Genomic DNA, 15,079 nt, shown 5'->3' on the forward strand with positions numbered 1-15,079 from the left:
CAAAAGCTACCAATTCCAAGAACAGGTGGCCCCTTATGTTTAGAGACTTGAAAGGGACATTTGTCATGAGCCCTGAGAATCTAAGCACTGATTTTAGTCGGCAGACACAATCTGTTTCTGAACATGGCTAAAAAAAGATAGGGCTGAGCTTTAATTTCATTTGTGTGCTTTAAAGATAACAATAAAAGGATGAGAAAGCCAAGATTTTTGTTTTGCAGTGTGCTATAAGAGAACTCACATTCCACATGCATTGCCATCCGCATGCCCGGCTCGACCGTACTTTGAACCACAACATGTGATTCCTTGTTCAGTTGCAAGAAACGACTTAGTACAGCGGTTAAAAGATCCCACTGATATGCACTCCTTGGACAGTGTACACGTTTGTATTAAACAGCTCTCCTCCTTTCAGCTGTTTTTTTTTTTTTTTTTCTGTTTTTGTTTTATTTTTTTCCTACTCCCTGCAGTCGCTGTAATAAGACGGAGTATTAGAGCCAAACAAAAAAACAAAAAAATGAAATTACGAGAATAAAGTCATAATGTAATGAGAATAAAGTCGTAAAATTACGAGAATAAAGTCATAATAATACGAGAATAAAGTCGTAAAATTACGAGAATAAAGTCATAATATTACGAGAATAAAGTCGTAAAATTACGAGAATAAAGTCATAATATTACGAGAATAAAGTCGTAATATATTATAAATATATAAATATAACTTCACAAGATGCTCAATATTCCTCATTTTAACACAGGGAGAAGAAGCTCTTCCTGTTAGAGTGTTCATAAATTATATTCTCATAATATTACGACTTTATTCTCGCAACATTACGACTTAATTCTCGTAATGTTACGACTTTATTCTCGTAATTTTACGACTTTATTCTCGTAATATTACGACTTTATTCTCATAATATTACGACTTTATTCTATTACGACTTTATTCTCGCAACATTACGACTTTATTCTCGTAATTTTACGACTTTATTCTCATTATATTATGACTTTATTCTCGTAATTTCCAATGTTTTTTGTCTTAGTTTGGCCCTAATATACGAGTATTAGGGCCAAACTAAGACAAAAAAGGGGAAATTACGAGAATAAACTCATAATATTATGAGAATAAAGTCGTAACATTACGAGAATAAAGTTGTAATGTTGCGAGAATAAAGTCGTAATAGAATAAAGTCGTAATATTACAAGAATAAAGTCGTAATTTATGAGAATAAAGTCGTAATTTATGAGAATAAAGTCGTAATATTATGAGAATAAAGTCGTAATATTACGAGAATAAAGTCGTAAAATTACGAGAATAAAGTCATAATATTACGAGAATAAAGTCGTAAAATTACGAGAATAAAGTCATAATATTACGAGAATAAAGTCGTAATATATTATAAATATATAAATATAACTTCACAAGATGCTCAATATTCCTCATTTTAACACAGGGAGAAGAAGCTCTTCCTGTTAGAGTGTTCATAAATTATATTCTCATAATATTACGACTTTATTCTCGCAACATTACGACTTAATTCTCGTAATGTTACGACTTTATTCTCGTAATTTTACGACTTTATTCTCGTAATATTACGACTTTATTCTCATAATATTACGACTTTATTCTATTACGACTTTATTCTCGCAACATTACGACTTTATTCTCGTAATTTTACGACTTTATTCTCATTATATTATGACTTTATTCTCGTAATTTCCAATGTTTTTTGTCTTAGTTTGGCCCTAATATACGAGTATTAGGGCCAAACTAAGACAAAAAAGGGGAAATTACGAGAATAAACTCATAATATTATGAGAATAAAGTCGTAACATTACGAGAATAAAGTTGTAATGTTGCGAGAATAAAGTCGTAATAGAATAAAGTCGTAATATTACAAGAATAAAGTCGTAATTTATGAGAATAAAGTCGTAATTTATGAGAATAAAGTCGTAATATTATGAGAATAAAGTCGTAATAGAATAAAGTCGTAATATTACGAGAATAAAGTCGTAATTTATGAGAATAAAGTCGTAATTTATGAGAATAAAGTCGTAATAGAATAAAGTCGTAATATTACGAGAATAAAGTCGTAATTTATGAGAATAAAGTCGTAATTTATGAGAATAAAGTCGTAATATTATGAGAATAAAGTCGTAATTTATGAGAATAAAGTCGTAATATTATGAGAATAAAGTCGTAATATTATGATAATAAAGTCGTAATATTATGAGAATAAAGTCGTAATATCAGAATCAGAATCAGAATCAGAAAAAGCTTTATTGCCAGGTCAGACATAATCAGACGAGAGAACTTGACTCCGGTTTACACCGATGGCACCATTAATACGGACGCCATTATGAGAATAAAGTCGTAATATTATGAGAATAAAGTCGTAATATTATGAGAATATAATTTATGAGAACTCTAACAGGAAGAGCATCTTCTCCCTGTGTTAAAATGAGGAATATTGAGCATCTTGTGAAGTTCTATTTATATATTTAATATTACGACTTTATTCTCTTAATATTACGACTTTATTCTCGTAATATTATGACTTTTTTCTCATATTATTATGACTTCATTTTTTATTTTTTGTCTTAGTTTGGCCCTAATACTCCGTCGTACTAATACTCCGTCGTACTGAAAAACACTGAAAACGCAACCTTTTTACAAGAGAACCAGCGCATCCATGTAAGCCCGCTCCTGATTGGCTGAGTCAAATGGAACGCGGCTCCTGATTGGCTGGGAGCGTCCTATTGACCGAAGGTGGACTCCCCGAGAGAGTCGGGAATGCTGGAAGCAGAAAGAGAGAAAAAAGTCCGACTCCTAAAACTGCACCATGCGCCCCCGCCGCCGCCTGCTGCTGGATTAACCACCGGGGAAGTCGTCTGTACATTTACTATGTGAAGTTGTGGACGGGTCAGAGTGACAGACGCGATGTTTGTGGTGTGTTTATCCGTGTTTGCGGCCGCCGGCGCCGCTCCGCAGATACACAGGTAACTTTGTTAAACTTTAGCATGCTAACGGCTAGCTCCATGGTGGGTTTGGCTCGCTGCTTTTGTCTTCGTTAGGAACTTGTACAAGACGTTTTCCCCCTTCGTGTACAGGTTTGAGAGGGGTATTATTGTCCTGTGTAGACTTTCGAGACATTTTGTGGAAGTGTGTAGTGATAACTGGTAAAGGTAATGTTTTTTTTTTATTATTTCTTTTTTTTGTGGAGCGCTGAAAACAACACCTCGACACGCTGCGTTAACTCCTCACGGAAAATACAGCTCCTTTGAAACTATACATTGTCTGTTTTTTTTTTTTTTTTTTAATACTGAAATAACTCAGAACGTGTAAACACAACTTTTTGTTTCTTCTTTTCACGCTTTATGTTAATAAAATGGGCTGTGCTGTCCACTTGTTGCTGGTCATTCATTATGCTGAGCTGTTGTGTTTCAGCTTAATGACCAGGCAGGGCTGTTTCTGGGGAAATAATGCACTTCTAATATAGTTGTCATTAAGATGTGCTCAAAACGTGAATAGTCTATACTCAGTCTATTTTATTTCTCTGAAACGTGTTCAGTAAATGAATAAAGATTGCATGGTGGTTATGGGTAAATTAGTGTTTTTTTTTTTTTTTTTTTTTAATAGTTCAATCATATAATTTTGAATGACTTTTTTTGGTTACTTAATCAAGCACTGACGTATTTTACAAAATTTTTTGTGGCTCACCTGCATCATGGAGGGCTTTTCTCTTGTATGTCCAGAGTAGGGCTGGGCGATTTTGGACAAAAATAAATCCTGATTTTTTTTTTCTCTGAAAACCCGATTTTCGATTTCGATTTTTTTGGTAAAACTACAAAAGACAATGGAATAAATTGTTTCAAATATTTTATCTTTATTTTTAAAGAAAAATAGCAAACAAATTTCCCTATTGGGAATGAAGTGCAATTGAAAGATACTGTACATCCTCCTTGAGTTTAGTAAAGTGACAACATTTACAATTTTCTTGACCAAACAAAGATGACTAGACGAGCTCTGTCTGTAATGCAGCCAGCTGCAAAAAAAGAAAATCGATTTTCCGATTTCCTTTTTTTAACATCGATTGTGATTAATAAATCCGATTTAGATTTAAAATCGATTAATCGCACAGCCCTAGTCCAGAGGGATATTCATTTTAAATGTCACTAGTCAAAGTAAAGTCGGTAAATCCCAAATCCTCATTTTCAAAGCAAGTACAACATTTACGTCGCTGTAAAGAAGTGGATACAGAATATATTTGGTATTTAGGAATGGTTCAGTTAAATTTACCTTGCAAGTAAAACATGTCTGCAAATGATCTGTATGTCTTTGTTTTTGAGAGATCAATGACAGTGTAACTACAAGCTAATAGCATGTATTTTTTTTAAATGCCATCAAGACTATTTACTACTCAGGCCTGTGCATTGGAGTGCCTGCTGTTTTTCTTTAAATACTTACCTATTTTGTTTAAGTTGCTTCTGCCCACATTTAATAATGCAATCTCATATTTTTAGAGAAAAAGGATAATTCACATCAAAGGCAAATTGTGTAAAGACGGGAAGAAACAACATCAAGTAGAAAATGAAGTTTGTTAAAAGTCTGTTACATAATGTTGATTGTCCAGAATTGAAAACAGAAGGTCTACTATTAGAAACAACTGAGGTATTGATTCATGATGTTTCACAGTCTTAAACAGTGTGAGATGCTAGAGCTATGGGCTTGATTCACAAATCTTGACTTTAATTCAGTTTGACAAAATATGCTAACAATGTATCTCAATCATGTCTTTTTAACAGATGGACGAAGAAATCCTGGAAGAATGGATCTGTAAAACAAATGGGAATGTCGTTTTCTTGCATCTTGCTGGAGCTAGCTTTTCGATGTGGGCGTTCACAGGCAACAGGATTTTAAAAGAAATTGAATGATGGCGTCACGTTGGGTTCCTTCTTGTGAAGATGACGAGATGCAACGAGCAAGATTCTCTTTCTGTGAGGTAAAAACAGCCCAGCAAATTTTAGTACTAATTTTTCTGGTTATTTTTGAAGTTTGTCATTAGGAGGCACTATTAGTTTGAGTTTTGGGGCCAAGGGACTACTCTCCTTGATTTTGGTATTTGTAGGGAGGTATTTTGTTTTTAAAAACCAACAGGAGTTTGTGCTCAAAACAGGTACTATTGGAATTTTTTCTGAAAAAAAAAAAAAAACTTGAATGTGTCACTCTGTGCCGTGTAAAAACTGGAGATGGTCATTGCAGATGAACACATCAGAAACAAGTTTTCTTTGCAGAGCAGAATATAATTAGATTCGAAATTTTGATTAAACTCATTACTCGGGAAGTGGGAGGAGACTAAAGCAGTTTGAACACGTCTTGATACAGATTTGTAAGCTGTAACCACTGTAATACCAAATAGGATGCCATCTGCTACGCTGAATGTATATCATCAGAAGGAAGATCATTATTATATACAGGGTAGAAGCCTGGAAAAAAAACTCTTGAAATGTAAGGACACATATGTGGATTTCTTAAACTCATTGTTTAAGGATTGCTGGTTCTAGGTGAATTATTTATAAAAGAGAGATGTAAACTAGTTATTACTTTTAACAAGCTAGATTAGCTGAATTTGATTTGATATCATAGAAAAGAGCTTAGAGGAGCCAGTAATGCCTCACCAAGATGATAAATCAATTGGAAAGTAATTGGATCTTTATTCATTTACCTCCCCCACACACACATACAACACCACCAAAAGAAAATCCTACCGTTTCCTTTTGAGGCTGTAAAGAACATCTTGAGGTAGTCTAATGACATTGGGGCATCTTTGGCATGAATCTTACGAGCAAGCAGCAGGCGGTTGGAACTCGTTTTTTTTTAGAAACACTGTTGCATCCCGCACACACACTCATCCACCCACACTTTTCATAAAAATAAACTTCCACGATAAGCTGGCATTTAATTATTACAACATTCATGATTTGTTTTAAAAATAATAATAATAATTAATGAATCAGTGTGTGTTGTGAATGTTGAAATTCTGATGCAGAGACATTCTTTCCCAGAACACAGCAAAGCCTGAGTACAATAAAGTTAGTAGAAATCCTCTTGTTAGCCATCCCTCTAATCAGACTACCACACAAACAAATTCATGTTAGCTTTTGAGGTAGACACCCCCTAGTTTTTAGTTCTGGGATTTTCTGGAAATGTACATTGTGGACTTGATGACTAAAGAATTTCCTAAGCAGATGTACATTTTCAAAGGTATCTTAAGAAAAGTTAGGGCCTTGGTTGTTTGAGTTCAGTCTAAAAAAGATTAGAAATGCCTTTGTTAATAGAAAGCATGTTACTGCCTCTGCAGTAAACAAGCAGTATATGGTCAGGTTACTGTCTCAGCTCATTTGGAGATACTCAGCAACTAACGTTGTTAACATTAATGCAATAGAGATCACAGAAATATTCTCTTTTCTAATTTGTTTCCTATTTGGAACCACTCAGTGTTTGACTTTTCACAACCTATATGACCACTTTATTTATTTCTGTACATTTGAATCTGTCAGCTTTATAAAACAAATGGTGCCCGGTATTTAAACAATGCAGCTGAATCCAAATGCCCGGCAGTCCTCCCTCGGCTTGAATGCCTAGTCAGATACTGAGTTACTGTTACTGTCACTGGTACAGACATGTTTAGATTTGCTGATTAGGTTCCTGTTGTGTGGTTATTTTAGTGTTTTCTGTGTTGATCCATGGTATTTACTGTATCATATGATTAATCTGGAACCATACGATGGATGGCCTGTTGATTATTTATTATACTTGTTTTTCATACTTCAGCTGAACAGTAGAGATGTATGTGGAGTGAAATGGATAGGATGACCCATATTATGCTCGGGTGGGGTGGGGGGTCTTTGACTCCCCATCTCCATGATCTTGGCATCATTAAAGCTTATTGTTTATCTCATTTAGGGTGGCTGCCTTTTACAGAACTCTGGTCCAGCATCGTATGGCTAACTGATGGCTATCGGAAAAGAAAATTGACCTTCAATTGGATAGAAGAAGTCTGTTACTTCCTCTAGCATTACGGTTGTGTCTGTAGTGTCTCTTGGGAAAATGTGTTCTGTGTGATTTAGTTTCTGCTCATTGTGGCAGCTTTGTGAAGTAAAACATCCATGTCATCTCAGGTTCAGGAGCTTCTGATGTGGTTCTTTTTTCTTTTGCTGTGTGTGTTTTGTTTGAATAACTTATTAAAGAATGGTAAGTCATTAGAGATGAATTAAACATAAGAGGGTGCCTTTTAAGAAGACATTGTTTTTCTGTTTCAACATCATCTCAATAAATATGGTTCTTGGAAACAAAATGGATGGTTACAGGCAAGTTATTTTAACAAAACAATAGTTTCAGTGGCTTTTCAGTGGCTTTGGTCAAACATCAAAAATGGATATGATTTCACGCAGATTGAGCTCTTGTCAAGAATCAAATGGTAGCAGTAATTTTAACACGCTGAGTAAGAAGTATAAGCAGTTATGCTACTGTAGACAGTTACATTGTCACTACATTGCTAACCAAGGGGAATCTTTAATAATTGAGTGTTCTTTCCAACTGATGTAGAGTGACACAAGTGTAGTGTAGTTCACTTATTTTTGTTTTACTGTTCAGTAAATAACAGTTTGGGAGCTTCCCTCTGTATACCATACTGGTGTGGATTTAATTACCACATTATTATGATGCATTGCAAGCCTCAGATATAGTCTTACCAGGTTTGCATATTAGTTTCCATCAAACTTGGCAGGCCTTTGTCTTATTTCTTTAATACTGGCTTTGTTTTTTAAAAACTAAACTGGCCCAGTAATAGGCACAAAGAGTAAATTTAAGTTTCAGGTTCCCTAACGAAAACAAAACTAAAAACAAACAAACTGAACAATCAGATGTCTATGGCATGTGTAACACCTAAGAGTTGTGGCATGCTCATAACCCACCACACATCTATAGACGGTGTAATGATACTCCTGACCTTGTTCTGATACAAGGCTGGAACGCCCGGGACTCACCAGTGACCCTCCGTATCATTATCTTTGGCTTTTCACAGCATAGCGCTTGGTTTGGCTTGGATGTGGTGTAGAATTTAGCAGCCCTCGGAGAACTGGTTTCCCTCTCATTTTAAAGTTGTGTGTTGGAGTGGTGTTTTCAGGGGTGATGTCATTCAGCACTTGTGTTATTTGGTGATGTCAGCAGAGCTTTTCAGACACTCATGCAGTGTGGTTTTTAATTATTTGTTAAAATTGAACAACACCTTGTTGAATTTTTTAGTTTTTTTTTGCTTTGTTTTTTTTTAATTGAGGAGTTGAGGGATTTATGTAAGCCTGTAGCAATGTGTCGACTTAAAAATATCGTCAATGTCATATTTTGCCGTCGACGCACCACCACACACATGTGGGTCACCCAAAGCAAACAATTAGTACTTTGCAGAATGGATACTGAAACTGCAACCTCCTCACAGCGTGTCCAACAAAGCCCTGCCAAAAACAGCTCGCCCTAAGTCATCAAAAGTATGGGAATACTTTAAAGTTAATGCCAAGCGCCTTTTGGAATTTGCATACCAGATCAGCACAACAGAGATGTTGGAGCATCTAAAGCGGAGGCATCCCCTTGTCTCGTGTGGACGGGACAATAATAATTGCAAAATATAATAAGAAAAATAATTGCAAAAGTGACCATCACATGATCAAATTATGGTATGCATCAGCTTCTACATTTGATGTTTTCGGGTCATAACTCCATTTACCGGCATGATAAAACTTTTTTTTTTTTTATCAGTTAGCAAAAGCTAAAGATCCACCGGAACATGATTCCTACCGGAAACAAAACATTTTTTTTGTTCCATTCCGCCATAGAAAGGTTCTATGTTGTATAATTTCCTTTGGCTGACGCACGTGGTTAGACTTTTTTTTATGTAATAACAATATGTAATTTAGTGTGAAACAGTGCCCTGTTTTATCCAAATGTGTTATTTTTAACACAGGATAGTATGCAGTGCATTGCAAAACTTTGTAATTTTGTACAGGAGAGATTTATGTTGGACTGTAAGAGTAAACAGGCTAGCATTTTTATTTTGTATAATTTTATTCTTTATTTTTATCTTGCTGTTAAAAACTGTATTGTTTAATAAACTACATTATTATGGAATTCTGATATTGATACACTATGGGTTTTTTTATTAATCAAACAACAGAAAAATAATCATTAGAATAATTGTTCAATTACTTATTAGATTAGTCAACTAATTGAGAAAATAATTGCCCCGTTAATCATTTAAAAAAAATAATAGTACCCCCAGCCCTAGATTTCTGTAAACATGACTCCATCCTTTCCTAAAAATCTTGGCCATTCTGGTTTTTAAGTGTCAATCAAACACATGTAAATAGTGGATGTTTTCACTAATTTCAGATGCTACCTAATGCTTGCTTGGTGTCTTAAAGAATTAGTAGTATGAAATAAATATTCTGTACAGCATTCCTCCAAAGGTCATAAAGGAAAGTGTCAAATATTGTGATTGTTTTGGACAGCAATGGAGAATGTCAGTGAGACCAGAAGTCTGAACACTGTTTCTGTCCACATTAATTGGCATCTAGTGATTGAGTTTTCTGTTTCTACATTTGAAGACCCATGTATTTGGCCAATTTTCACTTTGAGAGACTACCAACAGGGGAACAAATGCCCACACAAAGCCCTCTTCCAGTTGCCTCACCCAGTGCAAATATCAAGTCTGGCATTCTGGTGATTCAGAAATGGGTGAGAGGCATTTAGTTGAGAGCAGGAAAGGATAGTTGTGTGTTTTGATGGGTGTTCCTTTCTAGTGCTTTCCTTTTTTGCCATTTTTTTTCACACGTCTGTTTGCTGTTTCCTGTTGATATTCCTTTTTCTCTCTTTTTTTTTCTCCCTCTCTCTCCCCATAGTCATAGCTGCTGTTCCTTAAATAATAATAAAAGGGAAACCATGTCAGAAATGTGGGTCTGGGATTTATTGACCTGGAATGTCACAACACTATTAACTCTGCAAGTAGCAATGATAGCACTGCAAGGCATGTGTCTGTGTGGAGGCCCTCACCCCCTTCTGTTGTCCACATCTAAAGATCAGAGAAATTGCTCCATGCACTGCCTAAATCAGATTTGTACAAGGAAGGCTTGCCCCAGAGACATTTGGACATCCATGTAGGCATTTCAAACATCCCATGATTTATAGGCCTATCACCAGAAGCACTTCTCCTGGTATAGATTTAAATGTGTTGTACTGTTCGGAAGGCCCACTAGGATCAGACAGGCACAGACTTAGCATGAATGCGCAGTTGTTGCTGAACAGTGAAAGCTTGGTTATGTGTTGTAAAACCGGTTTTGCTAGGTTCATCAAAATGCATGGGTGTCAGCTGTATCTGCAGCTCCTTTTCCCAGCCACTCAGTGGTACAGTGGGCTCTTTCAAGGCCTCTGTAAGGCTGTAAGGAGCAAAGTAAAACATGCCTTAACACAGCGTACACCTTCATTGGCCTTAATACATTGAGTGTGAGAATTGGTTTTCAACCATTTAAATTTTTGCAAAGAAACGTCTTTGTATGCAGCTGACCTATTTTTGTCTCTGTAATAGGTGGAACAAGTGGTAGAGAAGTTTGAATTGATTTGCTTAAAACAGGCGTGACAGAATTTTTATGTTCATAAGCAGAAACAGCTCTTGAAAATTATTTATCATACACATGTTTTGTTAACATTCAAGTAACTCATTTTGGTTTTCCTCAACCTATCACCACAGCAGAGATATTGTTCATGCAAGCTCATCAAATTCCTAACATTGTGGGGGAAGTCTATGCTTCTGGGGGAGGGGAAGAACTTGAGACAGTGTGAGGGGAAAAATAGGAAAATATTATTATTCTTCTTTTCCTTTCAGTGTGGCAATGAAAACTGAGCAGACACATTCCTGAAAGTCATGCCAGTACAGGAAATATGATATGGGGAGATCTGAGAAAAGGAGTTGCTGCTGCACATGAGATACCACAAAGATGTGAAGCTATAAATAGTCAGTAAACACAGCAGTGGGTTTCCTAAGACCTGACGTGCACTACCCTAGTTGTGAATTGACTGTAAACATTAGTCTGTTGTGTTTTCAAAATGCCTCTTCTCTATACCATTAACTTTTTTGAAAGCTCTCAGCTTTAATATACATCAATTTACAAAAAAAAAAAAAGTAATTTGTTATTTGAACATTTCAGATGGCTGTTTACTTGTCATAATATTCTATATCGTTGAATTTTGACACTGGGGTGTTCTGGCCTTTAAAGTCCCCTCTCTTTCTCTTGGGTTAGAATGACTCTCCAGAATGGAGAAGCCCGGCTGATTCTTCTGCAGCACAATACCCAGCAGAGGAGGAGCCGTTCTCATGGCCGAGGCCAAAAGCTGTGCGTTTATGTCGCACATCCCAAGGATTCGGCTTCACCTTGCGACACTTTATTGTTTACCCACCAGAGTCAAGCCTGCACTGCTTCCCGGTAATGTTCAGGATTCTATCTTCTTTAACTGAGAGTCAACAAAAAGTCTGATAACCCAATCTGAGATCCATGTGCATCTCAAGTCATTTGAGTATTTTTGTGTTTTTACAGGAGGAAGATCATGGCCGTAGAGGTAAGCAGAAAAACTCCGCTGTTCCTCCTCCTTTCTGCCATTCAGCACTGCTGAGTCAGATCTGTGCCTCTGGCTTCCAATAATTCTTAATCCATTTGCTCTTTGTCTATTTTTTCTTCCGATGTGATGAAATAGTGTAGCTCCTACGTGTCACTTAGCAATGTTAGTTGACACCATCTGTTTCTGTCCCACACTGACCCACCTCTCATTCAACTTTTCTGCTTTTGCTGTGTTTTTCACCATAAAAACACTGTCAGAAGAGTACAGCCTCAAATTTTACAAATTTTCTGTGGGCGAGGTTTAATTTTTTTCGTCCTTGCAGAAAAGGATTTGTAAAAAAGCTAAAGATTCACAAAAAGTCCCTGATTAGTTGAGTAAGATGTAAACTTTTTAAGTGCATCATCTGTGTCATTCATAAAATACATTTCTTTCTTTAATTCTTTTTTGTGTGTCTTTGGGAGGTGATGGCTCTTAGTCATGCTCGAAAATGTTGGTTTTATTCAGAAGGAATTTTAAATAAATAACTTTGCATGACATTCTTCGTGAAACAAGCAACAGTAAAATCCTTAATTGGGGCTTCCCCACCAGAATTTTATTCATTTTTGTTATTGGCAGTTTGGACAAAAGTTAGGCAAAAGTTCAAATAAGGACACTGTGGTACAAATTTTGCCCGTTCTTATTTCTTTATCAGTGCGGCAATATTGCATTAGTTTAATTATGTACTGGTATGTTTTGTACATACAAAGGTGTTTGCCAAGTAACTTTGGAAATTTGGATAAATCACAGTATCTATTAGATGCTAGTCATCCATGAAAAGAAAAATACTTGTCCAGAGAAGCATCAATTTTTCTTTTCTTTTCTTTTTAAAAATCCTGCCAATAATAAGGAAGTTAATTATTATAAATCCAGGCAGTCAGTTTAATATTACTCAAGGGAAACCCCATGTGTTTCCTAGAGCTTTGTGAAAGAAGAACATGGTGATATAAACAATGGCAGTTTTTTTTTTTAACCTTACAGTTCAATACTTTGTGTATGAAATGAACTTTAGTTTTATATTGTTGGTGCTTGGCAAGCATTTTGCCCAACCAAAAAGTAATATCATTGGACAACTTAAAGGTTTAGACATTCATAATCACTCACCACAATAGTGAGTCAATCCAGACTCAGTGAGGAGTTAAAGTAACAATCAAAGAAACGAAACTGTTGGTTTACACAAGATGAGCAAAAAATGGGAGGACAGGTCATATTTGTATTGCGGTTTTTATTTACTCATATCAGTGTTTTGACATTCCCTCTTTTCCTAATCAAAATATCACAACAATCTATAAGAAATAACTGTATGAAATTACCATATAATGGCAAGTTAGCTCTTTTGTGAAAGGAAGAAATTTGTTGAAGTAGGACTAAACTTAAGAAGGATTGACTGATAGCATTTTAAGTTAAATCTTTATCATCATAGATTTTTCAGCAGGTTTTATTAAAATAGACCAACTGTGGCTATACATTAAATTGGCTTAAATCTGAATCCACATTAGACATAAGCCTCTATCACTCAGTTTTTAGGGGATCTATTCTAGTAAAAACAAAACCGCAATTTCTTTTATTTATTTGTTTTTTTAAGCATCTTCGATGGGAAAATAAGGATGCAGCCCCTTTGACATGCCACCAGAGGGAGCATGTTTTGCCTGCTCTTTGAAATTGTACAGTATGATGTAGTGCCACTCCTCATGGTGTGATTCTGTGAGTAATCTCATGTGTTGAGGGAGGAAAAATTAGGTCATAAGTGTTTTGTTCCTTAAATTCAGAGCATATAACTTGTTGGCTTCACAGCTTAAATGTTAATCAAAATAATAAACCCCATTTTCAGTATTTGCCACACTTTTATATGACTTTATAATGACAAATGTAACCCGTTTGAGTTTCCTTTACCCTACATGGATTTTTTCTTTTTTTTAAGAAGATATACATGTCACCGGGTATTATGTGTTTTCATGCTGGCCTTCCCATAGACTCAAGTCCGAAGTAAATGTATACTACCAGAATGTTAAGTACAAGGAAGTATTTTAGCTGTCCCTTGATCTAGCCCAAAGCTCTTTCTCAGTTTACAAGGAAAGAGTGGGAGTTGTGTAGCTGAGCACACTGAAACTCTCCCTCCTTGGTGTCTTTCTCACTTACTCCAACTCCCCCTTTTTCTTCCTTTTTTTTGTGGTAATGCAGCTGCTAGGAGACGGGGGCAGCATGAGCAAAAAGGTTTTTCTGTCTTCCTTTTATTTAGCTACTTTGTTCTATGTTCTTTTTAGAAACTCAGAATTTTCTTTTTCTTTTCTTTTTTTTATATTAACCAATTAATGAATGTTTATTCAAAGGAAGGCTTACCCAGGACACAACTGTCTGGATATCTTAATACTGATGCACATTCTTCAAGATCTTACTAGAGACCACCACCAGTCTTCTCTTAGAATTGTACTGTTCATTTTGATTTGCTGTTTTTTATATTCACTGTAATTTTCAGAGCAAGGGAAACGTTGTGAATGATTGTGGGCGATTACTTAATTTGTGTTAGTGATGTTAATATCTAAGGCTTAATTTTCCTTTTTTTTTGTTAATAATAATAATAATAATAATAATAAAGTTTAGGAAAACCTTAAGCATTTCTCATCTGTTGATTCACCTGTAATTTTAGAAATCCGCAATTTCTTTTAAAGGTAAAATCTTTGTTACATTTCTGTATATGTTCTTAATAATCTCTTTTGTTTATTTTCACCAGGGAGGCAGCGAAATAGGCTAGAACCAATGGACACTATTTTTGTGAAGCAAGTCAAGGAAGGTGGCCCTGCTCATGAAGCTGGGCTTTGCACAGGTAAGAACCAGTCAATGCTCAGTCCTTAGAAACTAAAAACCCGTCACAGCTTGTTTGGAAGAAAATGCAGGTGAGTCAGAAAACCTTCCCTATGCTTTGGCACTTCTGTGTTTGAAAAAGTACAATAGCATAGGGGGTGGGGGGGAATGCAAGGAGAGCAGTTTTCATTTGAGACCTGACTGTACTGTTGCTCTGCAGCACACCAGCCAGGAAGTGTGGTTGCAGTGCTCTTTATTTTGCTGCTGTTTATGTGCATTAGCTACATTTTTGTAGTTGCTTACAAGGACTTTCTGCAAGCTATACCACTTCAGTGACCTGGACTCTTTACCTCTTTGTTTTTTACTTGTTTCTGTTGTCACAGGTTCTGTCTTTACAAACCTTTAATCAGGAAAATGTTAAAATTCCAAATACAAATAATATTAAACAATCTTACTCTTACTTTTGCTCTTATTCCTTTACAGACAGCATGAAGCCAAAACTCTAATTTGAAGGCCCTTCAAAAGTTTTTTTTAAACCCACTCCACTATATTTATTTAGAATAAAATTCAATTCTTTACTGT

The 15,079-nt window shown here is 35.7% G+C and overlaps 1 protein-coding gene across 4 annotated transcripts in view; it reads left to right on the top strand.

Annotated features, from left to right (window-relative positions):
• The first annotated feature begins 2,748 nt into the window (after positions 1 to 2,748).
• Positions 2,749 to 15,079, top strand: part of arhgap21b (Rho GTPase activating protein 21b) — a 41,592-nt gene continuing 29,261 nt past the window's right edge. For all 4 annotated transcript variants that reach the window (XM_061732316.1, XM_061732317.1, XM_061732318.1 and 1 more), the window contains exons 1-5: positions 2,749 to 2,994; positions 4,801 to 4,997; positions 11,344 to 11,526; positions 11,638 to 11,659; positions 14,427 to 14,519. In XM_061732316.1, coding sequence (XP_061588300.1) covers positions 4,926 to 4,997; positions 11,344 to 11,526; positions 11,638 to 11,659; positions 14,427 to 14,519 — 370 coding nt within the window. In that variant the 5' untranslated portion in view covers positions 2,749 to 2,994; positions 4,801 to 4,925. The remainder of the gene's footprint in view (positions 2,995 to 4,800; positions 4,998 to 11,343; positions 11,527 to 11,637; positions 11,660 to 14,426; positions 14,520 to 15,079) is intronic.

This window comes from Cololabis saira, chromosome 10 (assembly GCF_033807715.1).
Source record: "Cololabis saira isolate AMF1-May2022 chromosome 10, fColSai1.1, whole genome shotgun sequence".
In the NCBI taxonomy this organism is placed as follows: Eukaryota; Metazoa; Chordata; class Actinopteri; order Beloniformes; family Belonidae; genus Cololabis; species Cololabis saira.